At 44.5% G+C, this 27,261-nt stretch overlaps 3 protein-coding genes across 5 annotated transcripts; all 3 read left to right on the top strand.

Moving 5' to 3' along the window:
• The first annotated feature begins 7,680 nt into the window (after positions 1–7,680).
• On the top strand, positions 7,681–11,552 carry LOC4351216 (RHOMBOID-like protein 2). The gene is made up of 6 exons (XM_015759773.3): positions 7,681–8,120; positions 9,542–9,705; positions 10,150–10,313; positions 10,427–10,686; positions 10,789–10,915; positions 11,240–11,552. Exons 1-6 carry the CDS (start codon positions 7,834–7,836, stop codon positions 11,360–11,362), a joined length of 1,125 nt encoding a protein of 374 aa, XP_015615259.1. The 5' UTR covers positions 7,681–7,833; the 3' UTR covers positions 11,363–11,552.
• Positions 11,553–12,165: 613 nt separating this feature from the next.
• LOC4351215 (serine/arginine-rich SC35-like splicing factor SCL30A) lies at positions 12,166–19,162 on the top strand. 3 transcript variants are annotated; one of them, XM_066305664.1, is made up of 16 exons: positions 12,166–12,264; positions 12,460–12,612; positions 12,688–12,765; positions 13,221–13,536; positions 13,639–13,803; positions 14,000–14,137; positions 15,296–15,363; positions 15,436–15,502; positions 15,572–15,736; positions 16,416–16,483; positions 16,556–16,622; positions 16,694–16,861; positions 17,335–17,402; positions 17,473–17,539; positions 17,611–17,781; positions 18,717–19,162. In XM_066305664.1, the coding sequence occupies exons 4-16, from the start codon at positions 13,523–13,525 to the stop codon at positions 18,793–18,795; spliced, it is 1,305 nt and encodes a 434-aa protein (XP_066161761.1). In that variant the 5' UTR covers positions 12,166–12,264; positions 12,460–12,612; positions 12,688–12,765; positions 13,221–13,522; the 3' UTR covers positions 18,796–19,162. The 3 variants fall into 3 exon arrangements, with proteins under 3 accessions (XP_066161761.1, XP_015615165.1, XP_015615166.1); XM_015759679.3 differs by lacking the exon at positions 13,221–13,536; XM_015759680.3 differs by lacking the exons at positions 13,221–13,536; positions 18,717–19,162 and having other exon boundaries at positions 17,611–17,785.
• Positions 19,163–22,391: 3,229 nt separating this feature from the next.
• Positions 22,392–26,136, top strand: LOC4351214 (glucan endo-1,3-beta-glucosidase). Its single transcript, XM_015762081.3, has 3 exons — positions 22,392–23,509; positions 25,389–25,692; positions 25,854–26,136. Exons 1-3 carry the CDS (start codon positions 22,424–22,426, stop codon positions 25,880–25,882), a joined length of 1,419 nt encoding a protein of 472 aa, XP_015617567.1. The 5' UTR covers positions 22,392–22,423; the 3' UTR covers positions 25,883–26,136.
• Positions 26,137–27,261: the final 1,125 nt, after the last annotated feature.

Genomic DNA, 27,261 nt, shown 5'->3' with positions numbered 1-27,261 from the left:
CGCGGAGGAGGCGTTGGCGGTGTCGAGCTGCTGCGTGGAGCCGTACTTGCACTGTTGGGCATGAGGAGGAGTATGTTGTTGCAGAGCTTCCTCATCTGGCTGAGCTCCCGTGCGAGCTGCGCGTTCTCCCGCATGCCACCGGACGCGACGCCGCCGGAGCCGGAGCCGGATGGCGCCTGCGGCAGCATGAGCGGGGGCTCAGGGGACGAGCTGGAGGATATGACCTGCTCCTCGCCGGACAGCACCGGGGAGCCATCCCGCGTCATCATCGGCAGCGCCATCGGGATCGCGGCCGCGACCGTGACCGCCCCCGTCGTCGTCGTCGCTGGCACCGGCGGCGTGCCTCTTCACCTTCCATCCGACAACGTCGGCCTCGGCCCCATCACACTCCGCCGCCGCCGCCGCCGCCTCCTGCTCGATCCGCTCATCCGGGTAACCGGCCTTGTCGCCCCTGGATCTGTTCCGCGGTGGATTGGGTGCCAGCTAGCTTGCCCGAGCTCTAGATGCGTCGCCGCGCTGGGAACATAATCGTAGTCACCGCCGCCTGGAGCACATCGTTCGCTAGCGCAACCTCCTTGTCCTCCAGCTGCTGCGCTGCCGTCGAGTGTCGCGAGCGGTTGCGTGGAAGCAGGGATTTTGGGCTTCCATGGCAGATTTGGGTCTGTGAAAGCACATCCTGCCGCTGCCGCCGCCACCGGCCCCCGTCCCCATGCTCGCGGCTCGCCGAAGGGAAGAGGAAGAGAGAGAGGGGAGGATGATTTATGTGGGCCCCACATGTCAGCGGGTCCCACCCATACTTTTGGTGAATGACAAATGGGTTCTACACATATTTTTTATTTCTAATGGCACCTAAGCGCCACGTCAACGCCACGTGGAAAGAAGACCGAGTCAATACTGCTACGTAGGCACCACGTCAGCGAAACCGCTCTCCAAAATCACCGAGGGAGTTAAATTGCACTGGTTTTAAGAGTTGGAGGGTCAAGATATCTGATTTCGTGGTTTAGGGTCACGGATTAGATTTCGATCACTTTTGAGGGTCACCAAGTGAACTTATTCCAATCCTAGATGGGGTGGAGAGGCCCGGATATGAAGCCCGCCTTTGTTTGGAGTAAGTCTATTTTACTTCCTTTATCTCTTGCTCATGATTACATTGTCTCTCTTGGCTGCAAAACTCTCCCTGGTCTTCAAAAGCCGGTGTTAACCGACTCCTTCCATGATTTGGGAAGCGGTTTCTATTAACGTAGCAGGTTAAGCACGCTTGACTCGCTAAGTTAGTAGGTGGGACACACATGCCCAACCCCCTCTCTCCTCTCTTCCCCTTCTCTCTCTTCCTCTCTCCTCTCTTTTCCATCTCTCTCTAGTAGCTTGACTATCAGTCTTTCACCTCTGAGGACCTCTGCATGAAGGTGTCAAGGACTCGGGGTTGGCCGTGTAGTAGGCGATGTACCCTGAAATGGTAGCATGCGTGGCGGCCTCCTGGTCGACCTCCGAGTAAAAACAATGTTTCATTACATACTAAAACGTTTCATTTCATTTTATAAAATGTTGTAGAGAAATACAACATTCAGAAAATACTAACTGCAGTACCAACAACCACTGTATAGAACATTAAGTCCCAATGAGTGAAACATCACAAAGAAATCATACAAGGCACACAATATTTTCCATAAAAATCAATATATAAGTTTTTTAAAATAAATAAAATAAATAATTTTTATGTATGTAATAATTAATACTCAATTAATCATGTATAAATAGTTTGTTAGTTTCGCATGGCACTTAAAAATCATAGCCCAACAACCCTCCCGGACTAGGGGTGTGTTCGATTCAGCAATTGAGTGTGGATTTTGGAGGCACGTGACACGAGACCAACAATTAGTATATAATAAGTGGAGCATTAATTATTACAAGCTTAAAAAAATTATTAATTTTTAAAGAATATGTAAAATTTGTATATAGAAATACATCGTTTAGCAGTTCGAAAAATATGCTAATGAAAAGCGTGAAATTATCGTTCATAGAACTCACCATACGGTAAAATCGGTTTGGGTATAACTCAACCTTATAGTATATCGCAAGTAGAGTAGTAGTACATGTCAACACATACACCCGCAATCATGGAATCATGGAAGAAACTAGACTACAAATATGTTTTGGGAAACAATTTTAATCACTTTGATGTACACCAAACCATTTATTTCATATCAACTGAATGGTTATAAAAAGTTTTTTTAAAAAGCAACAAGATAGATTCATGTGTAATATGTAACTCAACAAACATGTATCTTCAAATTCGAGTTCTACAAGTTATAACAAAAAAAATCAAACTTTAATTGGTATACGTATATTTACAGATAAATTTATTATATTTTTACAACTTATAATTATTAAGTATTAACCAATATAAATTTTAAAAATGGAATTATTTGATTTTTTTGAAGAAATATTTATATATAAAGTTTTTATACGAAACATATTTAGGCTGTGTTCTTTTGTTTTGGAGGGATTGGGAACCCCTCCCCTCCACATGGAAAACGGAGCGATAGATTAACACGTGATTAATTAAGTATTAGCTATAAAAAACTTAAAAAATAGATTAATATGATTTTTTAAAGCAACTCTCCTATTATAAACTTTTTTGTAAAATGTGTACTGTTTTAACAGTTTAAAAAGCGTGCACGCAGAAAACAAAGGAGATGGGTTGGGAACCCATGGGAAAGAACACAACCTTAGTTGTTTGAGAAATATGATAATGAAAAACGAGGAAATTAAAATGCTTGGAGTTGTTAAAAAATGGAACTAGCTAGTAATCTGTCGATAGTTTTTGAGGCTCAAAACTTTCAAATTTTTAACCATATGATTTGTCATCAACAGTTTTGAAATGGGTACACACAAGTACAAACCACTAATCTTAGCATCCAAGTTGATTGAACGGTAAGAAATTGGTCAACATGTATAATGGAAAAATAATTCAAAAGTAAAACACATGCTCTTGAAAAAAATTACAAATACTAATTTTATACAAATGTAACTACCCTTTAACTATCATGTAACTACTATATAACTAGGGTATAAGTACTATATAACTAATATATAACAAGCGTGTAACTACTATGTGTAGCGCCCGTTCTGTCGTGGCGCCTAGCGGGAAAATTATCTCTTAAAAACCCTAATTGCGAAATTTGTTTCTTTGCTTGTTGTCTAGTGTCCGTGCCATCTCAGATCTCAAATCCCCGATCTATCGCCGAGTTCAATCCCGAATCCAAATCCTTCCCAAATCAATTCCTCCGCAAAAGTCTATTTTGCCTCCCTCGGGTTCGATGGGCCGAATTTCTCTCGGCCCATCTCCCCCTCCCTCCCCGGCTCTCTCTCTCTCTCTCTCGTTCTCTCTCTCCCTCTTCTCCGCTCTGTCCGCGCGCCGCGCGCGCGTGCGCGTGAGCCGCGCGGAGCCGAGCCCTCCCTCTCCGCTCCCTCGCTGCCGCTTCCCGCGCGCCGTTGTTCGCGTGCGCGCGCCCGCGTGGACGCCGCCCGTGCCGCGCCTGCGCCGTCTGCGCCGCCCGGCCCCGCTGCCCTGCCGCGCAGCTGCTCGGCCCCGCGAGCCAGCACGCGTGCCCAAGCCGCGCCGCTCAAATCGCCGCGCCGCCCGTTGCTTCCCGCGCGCGCGCGCCGTGGTGGCCGACCGCCTGGTCGCCGCCGCCGTCAGCCTCTGCCACGCCTGCCCGCGCCTGCCGCCCGTGTCGTCGCCCCGCTCCAAACCGCCCCACCGTCATCGCCGTCGTCATCAACCCGACCCCGCCACTCCGCGCGCTAGCTTCCAAGGGACGGAGGCAGAGCCCCTCCTCCCTCTGCCACGTCACCCCCGCTCCCTCCTCCTTTTCCCAAAGTGGCAAGGGACAAGCTCCCTTTCTCCCTTCCTTTCCTCCCGTTTCCCTCTCGCCGGCGTCACCTCCTGTCGTCGTGTTGGCCGCTAGCCGGGCGCCAGCTCGCCGGCTTGACCGTCCAATGTCGGTTCCCCTCTCCCAAACCGACACTGTCGCCCCTATAAACCCAAGCTCCTCCCTCCTCCAATCTCCCTCGTTTTCGTCTCTCGCCTCCACTCCATTGCCACCGCCTCCCGTGCTCTGTTTGCCGTCGCCGTTCATCGTTGCGCGTGTCAGAGGAGCCGGCACGAGCAAGGACGCGGAAGGGGACTCTGGGCGTGCCCTCTTCTTCCTCTTCCCCGGCCCGAGGCCGAAGAGATCACTCCCGTGCCGTCGGCCCATCGTCACTGCCCCCCGTCCCGCACGGTAGCGCATCTCCCCGTTCTCCCTCCTCGTTCCATCTCCTCCCCTTAGACTCGGGTAGTAGCACGAGTAGCCTCCCCGTAGCTAGCCGGCGCCGCCCCGACTGCTGCCGTCGCTCGCCGTGTGCTCGCCGCCGTCGCCGCCCGAGCTCGGAAGCGCCTCTCGTCGCCGGCCTCCCTCGATGCGTTTCCTCCTAATCCGGCACAAGGGACGGATTCCCGTAGCCGCGTAGATGCTCTCGCCGCCAGGAATCGGCCCCTCGTGACCTCGTCGCCGTTTCCCTCTTCCCTCCCCGCCGGTTGCCGCCGCCGCAATCCGCCGCCGACGCACTCCCTCCGGCGAATCCGAGCCGTTGGCTCATCTCCCCTCGTCTCGTGCAACCACCCGGTGTGCTCGCTTTCGCCTGTATCGCCGTGGTTCGCTCCGCCGCTCGCTGCTGTCGTCCGCCGTCCGTTCCGGCCGGCGTCGTCGTCTACCTCCCGCCGGCCCGCGTGGCTGCCACGTAGGCGCCACGTCAGCGCCACCTCGGCCGCGACCGGATCGGCTGACCCGGCCAGCCGCTCCCTCCCTTTTCCCCCCCGTGCGCATGGTCCGCGGTGAGCCGTGAGGCTGCGCGTGGGCCCGCCGCACCGCATCCTCCGCGAACCGCGCGCGTGCACCGCGTCTCCCTCCCCGAACCCTAGCGCGCGCCGCGTGTTCGCTCCGCACGGTGAGCCGAGTCGCCGACAAGCGGGTCCCACCCGGGACCACGCAGGATGGACCCGGCCCACCGGCTCTCTCTCCCCTCCCCGCCAGCGCGCGCGCTTTGGGCCGCCTTTTGGGCCGGCCGGCCCATTTAGCTCGGCCGAGCCGCCTCTTTTCTCTCGGGCCGCGCCCTCGCCGCCCGAGGGAAGTCTAATTTTCCCTCTCCTTCTTTTCTTTTCTTTTCTTTTTCAAAAAGGATTTAAATAAATCCTTTTTCCTTTAGACCAAAAATCCAATAATCTTAGAAATTCAATATCTTCCCAACCGTAAATCCGTTTGACTCCGTTCAACTTCCAAAATTCCTCAAATCTCGAGATCTATCTAATGGCACGCTTAGAGGTCATTAATAGGGCCTTATTTTCGCCGTTTGTTGAGTTGTCCCGTTTTGCGCGTAGTTTCGGAGCCCGAAGACCCGCAGTGCGAGGATTTCGAGGATCAAGCTCCAAATCTCGAGCAAGGCAAGCCACCTTTAAACATCTTGAGCCTATATTTGAATTTAATTATGTTGCTTGAAAAATATTATGCATTGATAGGATCGCACTTAATCTGTTTGTCCCGTCTGCAAGGCAGATTGGCGGACCTACCTAGCTTGTTGCATTTGATCCTTCCTCTGTTAATTGTTATACCATGTTTCCTTGTAACCACCCAGTTGCGCCTCGGAAATCGTGCACTCTACACGAGTATCGACGGTCGCCTTCAAACTTAAAATCTAAAAAACATCTTGGGTAAAACTTGGGTTTTACAAAAGACTTGGAAAACCCGACACCTGGGTCGGTGCTTACGAACTAAATGAATTTTCCAAAACCGCGGACCGAGGAACGTACCGGGTGTACGGTTTCCCGCTCTTGCACTTAAGGACCGTTTCCTTGGAATTTCATCCGAATATAAGACAAGTATGACCACATGGGTGGAATGGGACACCCCTGGCTGAGTAACTAGCTTATCAGGGGAGCCTTGATGCCGAGAGACATGTGGATTCGCCGGGGTGGTGTCGGGGAGGACCCTTGGGCTTCCTGGCACAGTATAGTCTGGGACCTAACCTGTTGTTGGTCTGGGACCCCTCTCGTCGGCATATGGTAAACCTGTGTCGGCTTTCGAAATGCCTTGACATGAAAGCTTGGAGGTCTCCCGACGTGGCTGATCCCCACGGGCTGGGTGATCCGGGTTAGTAATGTCGTGTAGGTAAAGTGTACCCCCTCTGCAGAGGTTAACAAACTGTTCGAACAGCCGTGCCCACGGTCATGGGTGGATGTGAGGTGATTCCTAGCGTAGTTTTGTTTGCCTACTGTTTGTGAAATTGCTGTTGTGGAAAGGGGATCGATGTTTGGAAAATCTGCAGCTGATGGGATCAGCTAGGCCCAGGTGGCCGTTTGAAAGTTGTTGGCCCGGGTGGCCGTTTGAAAGTTGTTGGCCCGGGTGGCCGTTTGAAAGCTGTTGGCCGGGTGCCAATCTTGATCAATTTTAAAGACTGATACATTGCACATACTCCGACCGGACGAGACGCACTATCTCAACCGTGTCGTTTGAAAAGCACTCACTTAGTTGTTTTCAGAAAAGAGTTCAAATAAAATCAATTGCAAAAACAACAGCCTTTCCTTGAAGCCTGCATTAAACACTTATTTCCCATGGCTTGCTGAGTACTCCCGTACTCACCCTTGCTCTATATAAATAATCCCCCCCCAGTTGCTGAAGAAGATGAAGCGGATCCTGCTGATGAGGAGTTTTTCCAGGAGCAAGCCGGCTACGATGAGATTTAGGGTTTCGGCCTAGTTCCCAAGTCGCGCCTGTGTTGTTTGGCCCAAGTCTTGGCTTCCGCTTCCCTTTTGTAATGCAGTTGTGAGCTCGGGATCTGTCCGCAGCCCAACATGACTGTACTCCTACTCTATAATAAAGAGACCTCTGTTGCTGTGATATTCTGTCTTCCTGTGATACCAGCACTGTTTCCTGATACTGGTATCGATTAACAGGTTAATTTGGAGCGTCACGGGCTAGTTCCGGTCGGTACTAGTTCGGGGCGTGACACTATGTAACTAGAGTGTAAATGCTATATAAGTAGATTAAGAAACATGAAGTTGTGCTGGCTTAGTGGTTTGAATGCTGCCATATGTATGAGCAAGGCCAAGGATCGATTCCTGTCCACGACACATTATATGCTGTTTTTTATCTTGTTGCACGCACGAATCTTGAAGCGGATCTAAGGGCTGAAAATTTGACAGTAGCAAGTTTTCTAGCAATTCCGTTAAAAAATAAAGTCGCTCTCTCGTTCTCATCACGGTAGGTGGCTTCGAATTTAATTGGCGGTAGTAGAATTATACAAGGCGCGATGGAGGCGTATAGAAGAGATCGAGGTTGGCCAACAACACCAACAAGAAACGAAACGCGTTTCTTCATTTGGTTAATTTTGCGCGTTCCTTCCTTCCTTCCTCAACACGTAGTAGGCGGTAAGCAAGTTGTTGTTGGCTGATTCTGATTGGGTGCACCGCACACAAGTAAAAAGGAGTAATCTGAACCCTCGCGCCGGCCTTTCCGTCAGAGGTTTTCTTTTCTTCTTCTGCGAATTTCCTCTGACATGGAGTAATACACCTACTTGTTTCTTCTCCTTGCTTACCAAACCAATACTACTACAATATACTACAACTTGTAGTACTGGAGTAGTAGAAATTAAACGCGGTGGCTGCTGATTCTTTCTTCTTCTCCTCTCTCGCTGGCAAGCAAACTCCAATTCATTCATCAACCGCCGTCTCTTCCATTCTCAACTCCAATCCTCATTCCATTTCCATATTCCGTCTGTCTGTCTCCAAGTCCCATGAAGCCGTCTCCCGCCGCCAACCTGGACGTCCGCGTGGAGAGGCCTAGGCCACCGCCGGTGCACCCTCACCGGCCGGGAAGTCTCAGGGCGCGCCCCTACTACCGCCGATGGACGCCCTGGATCGTCGCCGCCATCGCCCTCTCCTGCGTCGTCGTCTTCCTCGTCTCCATGTATGTCAACGATTGCCCCCGCCGCAACTCCGGGGACTGCGCCGCCGGCTTCCTCGGCCGCTTCGCCTTCCAGCCGCTCAAGGAGAATCCCCTCCTCGGCCCTTCCTCCGCCACGTACGTCGATCGCCTTCAATCCCTCCGCCCCCCTTTCTTTCTTTCTTGCTTAATTTTTAGATAATGATCTTTCTTGTTCAATAAACGACGTATAGCTGCTTAATGTTAATGTACCTAGCTACGTACACCATCCATTCTTTACTTTCTAGAGTAGATACAATCACCAATTACAGATGCAGAGCAAACTCTTATCTACTCCAACCAAGATTTTATTTTTCTTCTGCTTTTCATATCTGCCTGCTAATTTCAATACATCCACTTCATTTGGTTGGTTGGCTGGTTGCAATTAGGAACCTGACTCCAAACATGGTAGTAGTATTCTGTTATGCATCTCATTATCTAAATAATTTGTTTGTAAGGGTCAACCAATGCTTCAATTGGCTATAGACAACGAACAATGGATAAAAAATGAGCCATTTCTCAACTCTGCTCATCCATTCTCTCGTCAGTTACCAATGCAATGCATTGCATTTAAGAAAGCCTTCTGTTTATGTACTCCACTTCAATAGGGTTGGTCTCAACGTACTTCGTGTCTACTGTGCAATGCAATGAAGAGTCTGCAACTGTTCTTTCAATTCCTTTTTTTATTTGCACCATGAACAACCTACTGTCTTTTGTTTACAAAACATTCATTACATTTCTGTAATTACTTCATCCATAAAGGTTAGCAACTACTCTAGGTGAGATTTGTAACATACGTTTTTATTTCTTTAACTAGAGAGTTAAGCTCCTTGCAACTTGACTTTGGGTGATATCACAATATGAAACTGACAGCTCAAAAATAAAAATTTGCTTTATTAAAAGAACATAAAAAATATGCAAGCTGCCAACTGGTTTCCCAATTCAAATGTAGGATTGTCTAAACGAAACCATTAATTAGACTTGGTTTGGTTTTTCTTTGATTACTACTGTATTGATTCAGTCTATTCTTTGTACTCATGGTGGCAGTTGGAGAGTTGTTGAACCCCGAAGAAAGATTGAAAACTTCTTCTTTTCAAATCTCTGATTGCTCATCTTACTGCACGGTGGATATTTTACGATAATATTTTGGATTTGCAAAGTCAACTATTGGAATTGGAAGTACCTTGTTCGGTGAACATGATCCGTGGCTCCATTTTTATTATTATTAAGCTGGAAAGGGTTACCACTTCAAACTTAGAGTTTTGTCTTGTTTAGATTAAGGATTGTAGTCCCCGCAAAAAAAAAGATTAAGGATTGTAGGACGAGCCGGTACTTTTATTTTTGTTGGTAAGAAGCAGATGTTTGCTTAGAGGTACAATGAACTGAGTCAGTGTTATTTTTCCAACACAAAACTTGAGGGAAAAAAAGGGAGATGGGGGCAAAAGGAGCTAAGACAATAGTACTATTTTACTATGCATATTGAATTCAAGATGATAAAAATGCTTTCATCTTACTACCAGGTTACTGAAGATGGGAGCTCTAGATGTAACTAAGGTTGTCCATGGTCACCAAGGATGGCGTCTAATTACATGCATCTGGCTTCATGCTGGAGTTGTTCATTTGCTCATCAATATGCTATGCCTTCTATTTATCGGCATTCGACTTGAACAAGAGTTTGGGTTTGGTAAGTTAACTTTGCATATTTCATCTGAACTTTACGTCCCAGACAAGCCAACTATTCAGCCATGACCTTGCTTGGATAATGGCTAATTAGCTTCTTTTGTACAATTTGTTATAAATGTAATTCTATTTGATGGATGCACACTAATACATTGTATATAAATCCTCAGACATTTAATGAGTAAGACGACTTCCTGTTCAAGTAAGGATTGGGAGTATAATATCATACCTTTTACTGTCTTGCTTGCATTGGTAGAATACAAGAGGAGTCGATGCCTTGAACTGTAATAGGAATGTAGGTACAATACATGTTAATTATGTGCAATAACTTCTGTGAATATGAATCAATGTTCATTGAAGTAATGGTGTAGTGGTAAAATGAATACGGAATATGTAGTTTCACAGCGTAGACAACTTTCTGAAGTCTGATTTTCTCTATGTTATGCAGTGAGGATTGGTCTGGTTTATCTCATCTCTGGTCTTGGTGGGAGCTTGATGTCTGCCCTCTTCATCCGATCAAGTATCTCTGTTGGTGCCTCTGGTGCTTTGTTTGGATTGATTGGGTCCATGCTTTCTGAACTCATAACGAATTGGTCGCTCTATGCAAACAAGGTCTGTTTTTTGATTGTAGAAACAACTACTGCTACATCACCAATTCATTAGCTTTTCTTTCCATTCTAAATTCCTATTGAATTATATTGTGTGATTTTTTTCTCATTTGTCAGGTGGCAGCACTACTAACACTAGTGTTTGTAATTGTGGTGAATTTGGCTCTTGGGATACTTCCCAGGGTAGATAACTTTGCGCACATTGGGGGCCTTATATCCGGGTTCCTTCTTGGATTTGTTATGTTTATTCGTCCACAGTTTGCATGGATTAATCAGAGAAGAGTAGCACCTGGACAACAACCTGCTCCTGTGAAACGCAAGCACAAGACATACCAATATATACTGTGGTTAGCTGCTGCCATTATGCTAATTGTCGGGTTAGTCCACTGACCTTCCTCTTTGGGCTCTAATGAATAGTGGCAATGTATTTTACCCATGTTTCCTCCCTTGATGAAATCTCCCAATTTTGAACTTGACAGATTTACAGTGGCTATAGTACTGCTTCTCCGAGGATATAATGCAAACGACCACTGCTCTTGGTGTCACTATCTCAGCTGTGTTCCTACGAAAAGATGGAAATGCAACTCATCACCAACATATTGCACGGTAAGACAGTTCAAATATCATTATTTGTTTACCTTTTTAAGTGATAGTGCCATCAGCAAAGAATGAATAGAAACAAGCTAAAGAAATTTGAAGTATAATGTAGACAAGAAATGTGTTGTTCTTGCTGAGTAATAGACTATTGCTCCTGCATAATACTACAGTTTTTGGTATCTAATCGAAGCTCAACTAAATTGTTGGAATCTGAATTGTTGAAATCTGAAGCATTTAATTGCATCGAAATTGCTTTGGCTAGATTCTGAAAATGGCTATGAAGGACATATCTCTTGACAGTTCATGGTATGACCAAATTGTTCCCCTTTGCAGGTAATGCAACAAGCGAATACATTAAACTTGACATGTGAAGGCACAAACGTACACCGGAGCTACCTTATAGCGGATGCCACGCAAGATAAGATCAACCAACTCTGCAACCAACTTTGCAGTTAGCAGAATCTTGGTTCCCTCCCTGAGTTGATCTGCTTGTAAAAATACTACTACTAGTAGTATATACATTTTTCATTCTTCGTGTACATGAATACATCATGTTTGACAGACAGAGAATAGAAAAGAATTTGCTGTACATATGAAGAAAAGAATACTACACCGATTGAATCTATGCAGAGTGCCATTTATATAATCTTCTTCTTTGTGGGTTCTGAATTGTCCTGGAGTATAAGTGATGTTCCTTCTCTGTAGACTGTAGGAGAAGTTGCTTTATTCGCCGGGAAGACCGAAGGAGACCATCAAATATATTATAAGAAAGAGATTTTTTTTATATAAAAAATATAGAAACTGTCGAGGTACCAAACTGCATATCCAAGAACCACACGCTAGCGACATAAACACAGAGAGGAGTATAGATGAGAAGTACTCCCTTCGTCCCAAATTATAGGGCGCTCCTTTTTAAGTAAAATTAAACTCGGAAGTTTTTAACTAATAATTATATTAACTATATCTATATTAAGTATTATGCATGTTATATCACTAGATTCATATTTTGAAGTACTTTCATGTGATGCTAATTTCATATTTGTTAGGATCATTGAATATAATAAAATACTGATCAAAGCATGCTATTAAGGGCGTGTAAAAAAATATATGCCTTATAATTTGGGATAGATGAAGTAGCTTTAATAATTTGCTAGTTTGTGAAGCAAAGTCCATTTGTTTCAAGTAGGCTTGGTGGGCCTCGATTGATAAGGCCCATAACAGGCAGGCCACCATCTGTCGTCTCCTCCTCTTCCCACGTCGCGTGTCTCGCCTGCCCTACCTGTCTCCGCTCCTCCTCCGGCACCGCCGGCGGCGGCGGCGGCGGCGGCGCTGCCTAGCAAGTAGAATACCAAGATACGGTTCGTGTTTCCCCTAAACTCCGAGCCCTAATTTCTCATTGCCCAGCGCCGCCAATCCCTTTTCAGTTTTCAGTAAAGAAATCTTGCGCTGATTCATCTGCGTATCTCACAATCTCAATCTGGACGAAAGATTTCGCCATCTGTGCCTTTGATAAATGATAATCGTGGTCAGTGGCTATGTACTGTATTGTGCAGGCACAGAAGAGCGATGAGGAGCCGCAGCCCCAGCAAGAGGAGAAGGCATGGCAGCAGGGGAAGAAGCCCTCCAAGCTCACGACATGGCTGTGCCAAGGATAAGGAAGGTGCTGCTGTAAGCCTCTTCGTCAGCAACCTTCCGCGAAGCTGCAGGTATACAATACAATACAATACCAATTTCTGCATCATTTCACTTGCTCCTGGTTGTTCACTTGGGTTCTCTTCCAGACCTGAGGATGTCCAAGTTCCATTTCAAAAGTTTGGTCCTGTTCGGGATGTTTATCTGCCAAAAGACTACAACACTGGGTAAGAAATTGGTTTATCCTTCTCATTTGATACTATGGAGTATATGGTTAGATGTTAACACATGTTGAGCCAGCCACGGCTCAAAGACTCTGAGAAGCTTTAAATCTTCTCTCGCTGGTGTGCCTTTAATAGCGAAGAATCTACAACTGTAATCTTCTTTTGAGATGTCTAACTTCTGTCATGTCTGGACAAACCCCCACAAAGACCCCACTTTCCTTTCACTCTACTTTTTTTGTAAAAAATATAGCACCCTGTAGTCTGTACTACTGTACTCTGTACAGCATACATTGGTGTTAATATTGTACGTACTAGTTATGTGGCTTCTTCTGGCAAAATTATTGTTCTGGCATGATTACCCGGGTTGTGTTGTGTTGAAGTAACTACAAGCACTAGACTTGTTGAAGATCTCTTTCACAGTCCTAACTGTTCACTTGTTTGGTGTCTTGGTGAGGTAGAGTATTGTGCAAATAAAGTTGTTCTTTGGAGAGGAGGTTTGGTTTGTTCACAAATTTATTTCCCGAAGAGGATTGGATTTTACTGGTGTCTTCCATGAGAAGATTTATTGAAGAGAAGTTGATTTCAAGTACTTTCATGATTTTCTGAAACATTTGAGGAATTTCAAGTGACCATTTTATGAAGATGCTACTAGAAGAACTTGGTCTCCTAGCTGCTTTTTTTTGAAGCATGCTACATGTTTTGATGAAAATGTTAGTTATTGGCTATGCTTCATGAGGAATCATGGAACGTTCACTGAATCATGGAACTTTGGTGGTAACTAGTTGAGCACATACCATGAATATGCACCCTCTTCTCTGTTGAACGTAAATATATATAGTATTACTTATCCAACATTTTATAACACCATATATGTAGGGAGCCAAGAGGATTTGCATTTGTGGAGTTTGCTCACTCTTCTGATGCTTCTAAAGCGCGATATCACATGAACCGTAAGATGCTTTCTGGACGTGAGATCAGTGTTGCTTTTGCTGTGCAGACACGGAAAAGGCCCGAGGAAATGCGAAGAATAATTGGAGCCAGGTATACTGTACCCAGTACTGTTTTTTTTAGAACACGCAGGAGATCTGCGTATCATTTCATTAAGATAGAGAAGAAAAGGTGTACGGTATTAGAGGAAGACTCCGACACCTGCCCTCCAAGGGTACAACAGAACACCACACCCCCAAAGGTTTTGAAAATCCTTTCATTTGAGATGACCCTCGTGGCTGCTCTACAGGCATAATTCCCCACAGAGAAAGGAAGAGTGCCGAACAAACTCTCCAGGACAGCCTAAAGGACATGATGAGAAGCGGAAGCGCAGATCCTATACTCCCAAATATAAGGATCGGCAGTATGCTGACATTGGTCGTGATGAGTAAGTTCTGCTTGTGCGCTGCCTGCTACACGTCACATGCAATATTTTTATATATATTGTTTTGTTTGGGTTAAATACTTATTCATCACTCCATAAGTCACAAATCCTATTCACCAGTCCACCAGTCAGTCACTCAGTCACAGCTCAAAATCACAAGACATCGAGAGTTTGTACATCTTAGTTACTCCTTCCGTTCCAAAATATAGCTACCTTTAGCATTCAATTTTGTCCCAAAATATAGCTACCTCTCGACCTATTCTCTCATCTCAACCAATCACAGCCATCTCTCATTTAATTTCTCCACCTACTTCCTCATCCCAACCAATCACAACAATCTTCATTTATTTTCTCCACCTACTTCCTCATCTCAAACAATCACAACCATCCTTTATTTAAATTTTACCGCAACCTTAGTCCCTCCAAAAAAAGTCCAAAGGTAGTTCTATATTTTGGGACAGAGGGAGTACTATATAACATGTCTATAACATAAGTCTTGTGTGCACAGTAGCTGATTCCTCACACACAATGGCAGATTGTTTCAGATGGAAATCCAGGACATATGCGAACTTAATATATTTTTAACCAATGGTGTACTTATGAATTCCAGGACCCTATCTTAAACTGTCTGTGCATTCATGCAACCTAAATTTAGCCCTGTTCTATTGCAGTAGCCCATTTTATCATCTGTCAAAATATATCAACATGGTTTGTACATAAATAATTCCTTCACTGCCGATAGGACTACATGTCATATTAGGTGCAGGCTCATTCCAAGCGAGAATGTACTATACTGTCAGTGATATATCAATACTGTAGCCTTTTGTACAGTTTATTATCTCTTGGACCAGTGTAAAAATCACTGGTGTTAGTATATTCTTTTTTTTTGGTGAGAAAAAAATGTCTTCAATTGTTGATCTCCCCAGAGTTGAGGTAAGTAGTTGCATATGATTCCTTTTTTTTCTTGAAATAGTGTGCTGCGTGCATGCTGGTTGTTGACTTGTTACTTGTAACAGATGGTAGCATGTGCGCGTGTTTAGTTTAGAACTACTGGCATGCTGGTCACGTTTCGAATGTTCACTTGTTGTACGTGCGTAAATAATAACAACAACATTTCATGAATACAATCCGTGATTATAACATTGTATATTGTGCTGACAGGACGCCGCCTGCACCTGATAGTGAGCGACCCTGGGCTCTGTGCAGGTCACCCAGGCCATCCCCTCCAGGTGAGCGGCCACTAATCCAGTGTATGGGTTTCCTCATCTTTGAATATTGACAAGTTGCTATGTTTCCTTCAGGGCAATCTCATTCTCGCTCATACTCACGTTCCCATTCTCTTCATCTCCATGACCATGCTAGAACACGGTATGCCAGTGTATCTTCATGATATTCCGTGCAGTACCTTTGTCCTTAACGATCTTATTCACACTGTAGGTCATGCTCTCCTGCCCCAGGAAGGCAAGATGACCAGTATGCTTCCCCGCAGAGGAAGGAGCACCAAACAAAATCATCAGGACAGACAAAAGGACATGATGATATGCGCAGATCCTATACTCCTGAATATAATGAATGCCAGGATGCTGACAATGGTTTTGATGAGTAAGTTCTTCTCCTTCACTGCTTCTACGTTTGTCTGGTGTAATCTTGTTATATAACTTAAGTACTGTTGTATTTGGATCCCACACCGATTTATCTTTTTAGGCCCTTCTTTTTCATGTTAACTACCCACAGCTCAAAATAACGATACGTCGAGGATTCTTACTCCATCTTAGTTGGTGTATACCATGTGGTTACTGGGCACATCATAAGTTTTGTGTGTGCAATAACTGATAGCCTGTACATTATGGCAGATAGTTTGTGATGGAACCCTGGGGCGTGGGCATCTGCAAACTCAATATTTCCCTGGTCAAAACTGTATTTATGTGGTCCAGTTCATAGTTTGGTTAGAGTTTCTTTTCTATCTTATTCTATCCTTGATGTCTGGTGTTGGCCTCATCTATTTTAGTTTCTTGAATTTTTGATCTCCCTAGAGTTAAGTCGTAATATGTTGTATATATAGAATTCCTTTTCCTTTTTTGAACAATGTGATAAGTTCTTGCTCGTTTGTATGCCTAAATGATATTATGTTTGAGGTTGGTAAGCTTGTTACTGGTTACAGATTGGTATCATGCATGCATATTTAGTATAGAATTATTGATATGCTGGTCATGAGTCCGATGTCAGTTTGTTGTACGTGTGTAATAGACTAATAGTAACATTTCACATTGTGTGTTGACAGGACACCTCCGGCACCTGATGGTGAGCGATCCTCTGTGCTGGGCAGGTCACCCCGGCCATCCCCTCCAGGTGAGCTGTCACCAGTTAGGACTAACGGATTTCCTATCTTTGAATATTGATAAGTTGCTATGTTTCCTGCAGGACGGTCTCATTGTCATTCACACTCACGTTCCCGCTCTCCTGAACTCCGTGGCCATGCTAGATCACGGTATACTAGTGGATCTTCATGATGTGCTGCAGAATGAACATTTTTCCTTAACAATCTTATTCACATTGTAGGTCATGCTCTCCTGCCACAGGAAGGCAAGATAACCAGTCTACTTCCCCACAGAGAAGGGAGAAGCACCAAACAAAATCATCAGGACAGGCTAAAGAACATGATGAGAAGCGCAGATCCTATACTCCTGAATATAATGATCGCCGGGATGCTGACAATGGTTATGATCAGTAAGTTCTGTTCCTGTACTGCTACATGTGTCTGGTGTAATATCGTTACATATAATTTGAAGTTGAGTCATAGTATGTTGCATATAGAGTCCCTTTTATTTTCCGAATGATGTGATGCGTCCTTGCTCATTTGTATGCCTAAATGATATTCTGTTTGAGGTTGGTTATTAACTTGTTAGTTGTTACTGGTAACAGACGGTGCCATATTCATCTGTGTTTGAATTAAGAGCGATTTTACGGTCCTTGAGGAGGTACCATGAAGTACCATTTTTTCTATTGTAAATTTGATACCTCATGGTACCTAGGTACTGTGAGGTACCATGAGGTACCAAAATTTACACTAAAATTTTGGTATCTCATGGTACCTCCTCAAGTACTGTAGAATTGCTCTTGAATTAATGATATGCTGGTCATGTCTCAGATGTCCGTTTGTTGTTGATGTGTAATAGTAACATTGCATGTTGTGTTGACAGGACGCCGCCGGCACCTGATGGTGAGCGATCCTGGGCACTGGGCAGGTCACCCCAGCCATCCCCTCCAGGTGCGCAGTCAGGACCTGTGGATGGGTTTCCTCATCTTTCAATATTGACAAGTTGCTATGTTTCCTGTAGGACGGTCTCATTTTCATTCACACTCGCGTTCCCGCTCTCCTGAACTCCGTGGCCGTGCTAGATCTCGGTATGCCAGTGGATCTTCATGATGTGCTGCGTAGTGCACATTTTTCCTTAATGATCTTATTCACCCTGTAGGTCATGCTCTCCTGCCCCCGGAAGGCAAGGAGATGACCAGTATGCTTCCCCACAGAGAAAGGAGGAGCAGCAAACAAAATCATCACGACAGACTAAAGAACATGATGAGGAGCGAAGATCCTGCACTCCTGAATATAGCGATCGCCGTGATGCTTTCATCGGTCATGATGAGTAAGTTCTGCTCCTACATGTATCTGGTGTAATCATGTTATAATAACTTGAGAAGTAATGCTGTATTTGTTGGATTCCAAACCCGTCCATGTTTAGTTAATGTATACCATGTGTAGAGCATAAGTTGTGTTTGGCCAGTAAGTCATAGGCTGTATTTGATGGTAGATAGTGTGATGGAATCTTGGGCATACGTAAACTTCATAGTATTATTTTCCCCGGCAAACAGAGTGGCTTGGTTATATAACTTGAAGCCTATTTGTGTGGCGTTTGGCTCCCTCCATTGTAGTGTCAGTCAAAATGGACCAAGCATATCAAGAATCAAGCTAATGCAGTTTTTTTGAAGCATTATGCAGGGAATAAAAGAATCCTTTTGATTGGTGATAGGATGCATGTCACGTACTGAGAGTGATACTAGTATATCATAAGGTGTCTTGTTTGTATGGGTAAATGGGAAATTATTTTGATTCCTCGAGGGGATATGCCCTCGTTTGCTTAAAAACCATCTAAATGGTTATGAAAAATTCTGGAAAAAATTAACAACACTCATACAACATATTTATACAACTCCACCAAATCTTAAGTCCAAACTCAACTCACACATTGAGATATATAAAAAAAAATATAAATTAAGCGTATGAATAGTAGTGTACTGTTCATATCTAAATTTGTCTTTTTTTTTCTCAATGTGTAGGTCGAATTTGAACTTGATTTTCGGTGGACTGGTAGATATCACTATGCGTTATCAATTATTTTAAGAATTTTTCACGGCTATTTGCATTAAATTTGAAAGAAAAAGTATACGAGGGGACATCCCTCGCATGATGAATGATGCGAGGATAGTAAGGGTGTTGTTGAGATAGGTGGTCATGTTTGGAATGTGTGGTTTGGACCAATGTGAGTACGTGGTAAATTAACATGTTTGGGTACGGTGACAGGACACCGCCGTCAGCCGAATGGGGGAGTAAACTGGGCACTGTGCAGGTTATCTCCAACACCGCCGCCAGCAGCAACTAGACTCTTCTGTTTATAGCTAGACTAGATTGAAGGTGCGCTCAATATTTATGTCTTATCTCTTGTACATGTTGCGTGCATTTGGATTGATTATTCACACATAGAGTATACATAGCAGCAAAATGAGGGATGGTCGACGATGAACGTTTCTTGTTTGTTTCATAGTACTCCGTATGATATTATGGTGTAGAATCATGAAAGTGGAGTGCTATGGGCTTTGGATAGTCGTTGTGGGGTGTACGGTGACTCCATCTGTCCGGAGTAAACTAACACTGTAGAGGTGAGGTGGAGTGAATACTAGTAAGAAGAGTAACTTTTAATTAGTTGTTTTGTTTTGGATCCCTCTTTAAGAAATTAAATTTTATTACTACTTTGAATCGGGTAAATTTATCTTTATTGATTAACAAGTGATTCAATGTGAAACATAAATAATAAAATAATATGGTTTGGTGAAATTTTCTCAAAAAGATTAAATTTAATGGATGGGGTGGTTGGTTGGGAGGGGTGTGAGACTGTCACGGTCACAGACAAATCTAGGCGGTGATTTCTTTGCTTGAGGATATCTATCACTCGTTCAGCTGCTTGGCACCACAGCAGCAGAGAAGGCGTACGCGAATGCGACGCGGTGAAGAGAGAGAGATATGGCGACGTGGGAAACGTCACTGCACGCACCGGACGACGTCGGCGGTCAAAAAGCAGTCACTCACTCATTCATCTGGGTCAACACGCCTCATGCTCACGGGTCACGGCTCTCATCACTCTGGATAAAAGCTAGTACTCCGTTCCTCCTAATATAAATTTGTTAATCCTTCTCTCTTCTAATATACTACCTCCGACAGAGACTTTGACTTTTTTCTATACTGTTTGACCATTCATTTAATTAAAAAAGTTTGAAATTATTATTTATTTTATTTGTGACTTACTTTATTATCTAAAGTACTTTAAGCACAACTTTTCTTTTTTATATTTGCAAAAAAAAATTTGAATAAGATGAGTGGTCAAACAGTGTAAGCAAAAAGTCAAAATTCCTTATATTATGGGACGGAGGGAGTAATTGTAACTAGATAGTATAACTTAGTACTACCTCCATTCCAAAATAAACGTATCCGTGAATATCTGACTCCAATATTTGATCATCCGTCTTATTTAAAAAAATATATTTTTTAAAAAAAATAGTCCCACATAAAGTACATTCATGTTTTATCATCTAATAACAATAAAAAATACTAATCATAAAAAATTTAACGAATAATCAAACGTTAGATATGACCAATACAAAACTACATTTGAGACAGAGGGAGTATTACACACTGGAACAACTATTGTCGCTTCGCCGTATTATATGAGAATCATATTTCGTATTAGGTTTATTTTTTAAAGGTGAAAGTTAGTATTCCCTTCATTTCAAATTGATCTACATATATTTTTTTTTAGCTATTCCTAAATGATCTACATATTTGTGTTCATTTATTAAGTCTATTCGTTATTTGTGCATTGGAGTAAATGGATATTGATGCATGCATCCATGCACACAAGTATTTATAACCCGCATACAATATTTTGATTTGCTATTGGCTAGGAAATATTGGAGGTGGTGCATGCATCGAGTTTGTTGCTAGAGTAAATATAGTATGAGAGAGTTATTAGCTTTTATTGGTTTTAGTGTACCTATGAAATATGTAGATCAATTTAGAATGGAGGGAGTATAACACTAGGGTGGTGTTTTGATGGGAGTGACTTGTTTTAGTCCATCTAAAAAAAATTTAGCCCCTCCCATAGGAACTTTTGCTTTTTTACTTTTGTGAGAGACATCCCAAACAACCCCTAGATAGCCACTTGTAGTACTTCTACTACCGTACTCTCCTCGTTATAATATTGCAATTAGTAGAGTATTAATCAAAGTACAGATACGTGTACTGTAATACTCCCTGCAGTGCACGCACGGCACAGGTTCCTGTTTCTCCGCCCTAGCTTTCCCTGCCTTGTAACGGTCCCTTCCTCCACCACCCAATAATCATCCTTTTCTTCTTCCTTTCTTTTCATCAAAGCAACCTCCTCGAGATGCGCACTCGCTCACCCACCCCCGACACAATACCACCCCTTTTCAACTACAGATCCTCTCAAATTATTTTCAGACCATTTGAATCATGCAACAAAATTATGTCCATTCCTTTACAGCAAACGATATTTTTCAACCAATCTTTCTTATGTTTTCATGGAAGACAAACATTTGGTTTTAAGCTTTTATGTTGAAAACCCTCTATTTTTTTAGATGTGCCATCTCAAACATACCTTTGGCTGCTGGTTCCTCTCCTTGAGAAAATGCTCTACAAAGAACTAATCTTTCCGGCCATTAATTAATTGCACTCTCTTTCTTCACTTTGAGAGGATAGAAAAGAAAAAGACCCATGAGGCATGCAAAATGAGATAGACCATTAGAATATGATTGAGTATTAATTATTTTAAACTTAAAAAATAGATTAATATGCATTTTAGCAACTTTCTATATAATATTTTTAAGAAAAAAATACCGTTTAATAGTTTGGAAAGCGCGCGTAGTGGAAAATGAAGGACTTTTTCCTCTTTATCTTGTGTAAGGGTGTTCATAGTGCTTTGACATGCTGTTCGGCCAATCCTCAACACGTCGTGGCCAGCTAGGTGTTGGGTGTGACCAAACGATGTCTACGGAGCCTAGAGTGCGCACACATTCTTTTGATACATTGAGGCCAAACGACGTGTTGGGGGGGGGGGCACGATCGCGTTGTGGAGGTCATGGCCTCAAGTAAGAGGACGCGGCGGATATGGTGCCTGCCTTGTTGTCGTCCCCCGCTTTAAGCCGCCGAGCTGTGCCGCCGCTCGTTGTCATCACCTGCTCCAAGCCACGGGGCCTCCTCGACCCCTTAGTAACCTCGGTGGTGGCCTCCATGACCTGTCTGGATTGAGGCGCTGTCGAGGAGAGGGTAGAGGCCGTACTGTCGCTTGTCGTTGTTGCCCTGAACTGTTGGTGCTGGTTCATTGTACTTATTTTACAGGTATAACTTATTGTACGTATTCATTGTGCTAAAAAAAAGTCAATCTATGCAAAGTATGTTAGGTTATGTTCCATTCTTATCTAGAGTTTTTTTTACGGATAGCGTACTCATCTAATCTACCAAAACGTGCATTTGGACTTGGCTGGAATGAGATTCAATCATTTTGGAGTTGACAATCCCAATGAAAGCTGAACTTGTGCCTTGAAAATACAAAGCAACTCGGTTTTCCGAGGAAACTAAAAAAGTTGAAAAGAAATATATCTGAATGTGAAATTATTTTATTCCGGTTTACTAACACGAAATCTAGAGATACAACCTGTAACAGCAAGCAATCAGTAACGGACTAACGGCTAGCTGGGAACCCGGTGCGTTCAGCACCTGTCTCAGAGACTGCATCTCACCAAACCGCCATTAATTTACACTAATCACTCCTACTACTCCTCTACTCTCTATCAGGAGGTCAATAGGAGAGAAGAGGAGCGTCGTCGAGTTTGAAATCTCAACTCGCAAACCCCCACACTACTTTTTCTTCGTCTATTATATCCCAACACAACACAAGGTGAAGCTACTCCTAGGCGAGAGAATCTGAGAGAGATGAGATGAGAAACCTTCACCCACCAATGATGAAGATGCTCCTCGCCGCCCTCGTCGTCGTCGCCGCCGCCTCCTTCAGGGCGGCCGAGGCGGCGCTCCCGTCGATGGCGGTGGGCGTCAACTACGGCGCCAACGCCGACAACCTCCCTCCGCCCAAGGACGTGGCGGCCTTCCTCGCCGCGCACACCACCATCGACCGCGTGAAGCTGTTCGACGCCAACCCGGCCTTCATCTCCGCCTTCGCCAACACACCCATCTCCCTCGCCGTCTCCCTCCCCAACTCCGACCTCCCTTCCCTCGCCGACAAGCAGACCGGCCTCGACACCGCCCGCGCCTGGGTCCGCGCCAACCTCTCCCCCTACGTCCCCGCCACCAACGTCACCCTCCTCCTCGCCGGCAACGAGATCCTCCTCTCCCCTGACCCCAACCTCGTCCTCTCCCTCCTCCCCGCCATGCGCCGCCTCGCCCAGGCCCTCCGCCTCGAGGGCCTCACCGGAGTCCGCGTCACCACCCCGCACTACCTCGGCATCCTCGCCCCCTCCGACGGCATCCCATCCAACGCCCGCTTCCGCCCGGGCTACGACACCAAGCTCTTCCCTCCCATGCTCCAGTTCCACCGCGACACGGGCTCCCCCTTCATGGTCAACCCCTACCCCTACTTCAGCTACAACAATCAGACGCTGGACTACGCCCTCTTCCGCCCCAACCGCGGCGTTTACGACCCCAACACCAAGCTCAACTACACCTCCATGTTCGACGCCCAGATGGACGCCATCTACACCGCCATGAAGCGCCTCGGCTACGGCGACGTCGACATCGCCGTCGGGGAGGCCGGGTGGCCCACGCAGGCGGACCCAGGGCAGGTGGGCGTCGGCGTGGAGGAGGCCAGGGACTTCAACGAGGGGATGCTCCGCGTCGTCAGCAGCGGCAAGGGCACCCCGCTCATGCCCAACCGCAAGTTCGAGACCTACATCTTCTCCCTCTTCGACGAGAACCAGAAGCCCGGACCCATCGCCGAGAAGCACTTCGGCATCCTCAACCCGGATTTCACCCCCATCTACGACCTCGGCCTCCTCCGCCAATCCTCCGATGTAAGTAATTTTTCATTCCCCATCTTCATTTCTTTTCTTTTCATTTGGTTGGTTTTAGCTAGCTAGTGTAATTAATTACCCTGAGATAGATGCAGATTAATAGAAAAAAAAACATTGGTGGTACTTATTTTCAGTACATATATGCCTGTCATTGGGAGATTGATTAGCCTGCATCTTATGCCAAAGATTGCATTATTTAATCACCGGGGATTATTCATTTCTTCTTCAGGGGAGAAAGAAATGAAAGAATAATTAGTACTAACAGATAGATTCGCATAGCTGTAGCAAACCAATTTTTAGTATTTAACTCATGTCAGGACGTTGATAGGGCAATCGATATGTACACGCACGCTTTGCTGATCTAAGCTGGTCCTCGCTTCCGTGCGACCGTGACCATGCGGATATTGGTGGTACTAGCTAAGTTTGGTTGTTCACACCGCATTGTCAAAGGTGTAGCCATGGGGTTATGGCCCAACCTGACCTCTCTGGAAAGACCTGTTTCCGGTTCAACTTTTGCTCCTTATCGCATCGATGATCTGTTTGCCCAGGCTGCTTTTCTCGATGAATCCAGGGGCGGTAGCCCGCCCATGTGGTGAAGCCTTGGACACGTCTGCATTTTTTATACATGCTATTGGGACAGCCGCAGGCCTCTGATTAAGATCTAAGATGCACATGCTTCTATCGATGGCTGGGCATTTCTCAACTTTTACATAGTACTATTCACTACTCACCTACCATGTCATCGAATAATTACAACTTCTGTTCAGTAAACTAACAGGTTCAATTGTGCTCTGTTCTTTCTGAATGCTACACTGACTTATGGGTTTAGTTAGTACATTTTTCTTTTAGGATTTTGTGATGGACCAAATAACCAAGAGAATGGTAGGAGTACAATATAGTAAATATGATGACTTACACTAATTTACTATCCACATAGAGATACTAGTGCTTTTGAGATACATAGGACAACCTAGTGCATAGTACTGCATCAGCTTTTGCTGAAAGCATCAAGTCTTGTTCTGTGGGCTGTGTAGCTTAGCTTCTGCCTTCTATTGCTGAATACAGACTGTTTGGTATCCCTTCTTTGTAGTTTGCTGGATTTTAAGAAACTAATGTGGTCTGGTGCTTCTACGAAGCTACCTTGAAGCAAAAAGGGAATTAACATGCCCTCTGCCTTTCGTTTCATGCTCAATTAAAAACAAACTCAAAAGGTAGGACAGTCAGTCCACACTGGCAACATATAAGGTGCCATTGCACATGGAGCTTGCTGGTTGGAGCAGTGTGCCAGTGTCGTTTCCAACTTTGCTTCATCTGGTGTCACCTCTATCTATCCATCCCATGATATCCACGTGTCCATGTGTTTGTTATTTTTGATCATTTGAGCCTTGCTATTTCTCTGTTCTACTTGAGCTATACTGTGTGTCCGTATGGATCAGCTTCGCTGACCGAAGTTTGATGCAGCCAATAATGCTAGTTAGCCTTTGGTGATGCTTAGTGAAAGTAGTGGACTATGGAGAATATGGGGGCTATCTAACTGGATCAATTTAGCGAGCCAAGAATCTTAGGCAAACAATCATCGATTTGGACGAGGAAACAAACCCTGTCTTGGATGGTGCCAATGCAGAATGCAGAAAACATGTATTTGCTGTCAAGTGTATCAGTAGCATACTAACATGTACACACAACAATTTAGTCTCAGTCTATTGCAGGCAAACTAATTTTGTTGAAGAGTATGTTCTAAACTGGATTTACAATGCTGTTTACCCTAGTCCGCAGTTTTGTGGAGTTACTGTTTTCCTGTTTAGGCACTGTGGTGCTTGAATTCTTTTCCTTTATCACCTTACTTATTTGATGAAACCAATGCTTTCCTACGTTGCAGTCTGGAGCTCCAAACCCTTCGCCGAATCCATCACCTAACCCTAGTCCGAAACCCGCTCCTTCTGGTGGAGGGAAGTGGTGTGTCCCTAAGGCTGGTGCGAGTGATACTGACTTGCAGAACAACATTAACTATGCCTGTGGCTATGTGGACTGTAAGCCGATACAAAGTGGTGGCGCATGCTTTGATCCGAACAACGTGCAGTCCCATGCTGCATTTGTGATGAATGCCTTCTACCAGGCCAACGGGCGGCACGACTACGATTGCGACTTCAAGGGCACCGGCGCGGTCACCTCCAATGACCCTAGTAAGTTGAAACAACTGTTTCTCGTTCATGTTCTGCACCTAGCAGCATTACACATTACTAGACTGTCAAATACACTTATTCAGAAAGAAAGACCTGCTATGTTTTTGAACATGGTAGTAGTTGATCATTTGAACTGAAACCGATACATGCTTGTTCGGCAGGCTACGGGAGCTGCAAATACGTCTCCTGACGGGACGCAGCAAGCCATGGCAGTGCAGGTGCAGCGGCACCAACCTCGAGTCTACCTCCAGGCTTAAGTCACGGAAGCGCTGGAGGGTTGCTAATACTGCCTGGCTTGCGCCTAATTTTTCTCTGCTCTTGTCTGACAGCAGCCATGCTTCTTTCTTAGAAGAGCTATACTATTCATTACTCTCGTAGCACCGGGGAATGAACCTATTAAAATTGTGTATCCGTTATCAGTCAATTCTTGCTCATGTTTGGCTATACCGCAGTTTTCTCATTGTGTAGTGAAATCATTTGTGCTTAACTTATCATTCCATTCTTCTATTCTATGTAGAAATATAAAATGAAACAACAAAAGAATTAGAGCCTCCCAGTTTTGCTGTCCTTTTGTTTCCATGTTTGAATGAAAGGGGTCGTACAGGGTAGGAGGTTTGCTAGTCTTTTGCATTTGTTCATTTCTGTTATTTTTATTTTTACATCTGTGGCAGTCAAAACTTCTCCCGAACTGAACCGAAGCCTTGTTATGTTTTCATCTCAGCGTTTACTCTACAGCTCAAGCTCTTCTTTCACTGTATAGCTAGCATCGATCTACAGGTTCAGAAATACTAGAACTTGGGATGTACCGCCGTGCCGGTACAAAATCAACACTGAAACTGATAGCTGCAAACTAAACAGACATGAGACAGTCAAATTGTTCAGGGTTATAGCAAGGATACGTAGGATCGAATACACGGAACCAAGCCTACCATGGCGGATTTGCAAAATAAGAGCACGCATCATGGACAAGAAAACAACTAGTATCGACTTAAGGAAAGCATAGGTTTCTCCCTTTTTCTTTTAAGGTTATCATTGCAAGCTTCTTGCTTTAGATATTTTGTATTAACCAAAGAATCGAGCTTTGGGCCGTCTTGGGATAACTTGATGCCGATCGACTAGAATGCCTGGCGATGCAAGAAACAATGCCGGGCCCTATGAAGGAGAGAAGTAGCTGTGCATTAGCTCTTCCCTAGTTTCAGAAAGTTTCAAAAGTTCCAATTGATCCGTGCTCTTCCCTAGTTGAACTATACGTAAAACGGACCGACGTATTCTCAAAAAAGCTTTCGGCAGTGACGCATGATTTTTCTCCGGCTATAATTTCACAAGTTTGAGCGTTAGGATTGTTGTGCACACCATTAACCTTAGGAGAAACAAATATGATTTGTTTTTCCTTTGAGTTACAATTCCCTGAGTTATACCCTCAGGGCGAAAGTTGATGAGTGTGTTAAATTTTAGAAAAAAAAACACATGAATTTTTCTCTAGCACACAACTTTACGAGTAGTAGCATTTCAATCGTTGTGCACAAAATTCGTGAGTATTAACTTTAGGGAAAAAAATTCATTATTTCT

The sequence above is a fragment of the Oryza sativa genome, chromosome 11, assembly GCF_034140825.1.
Source record: "Oryza sativa Japonica Group chromosome 11, ASM3414082v1".
Taxonomy (NCBI): Eukaryota; Viridiplantae; Streptophyta; class Magnoliopsida; order Poales; family Poaceae; genus Oryza; species Oryza sativa.
Note: the sequence above shows the minus strand (reverse complement) of the source record. Positions and strands in the feature narration are given on the sequence as shown.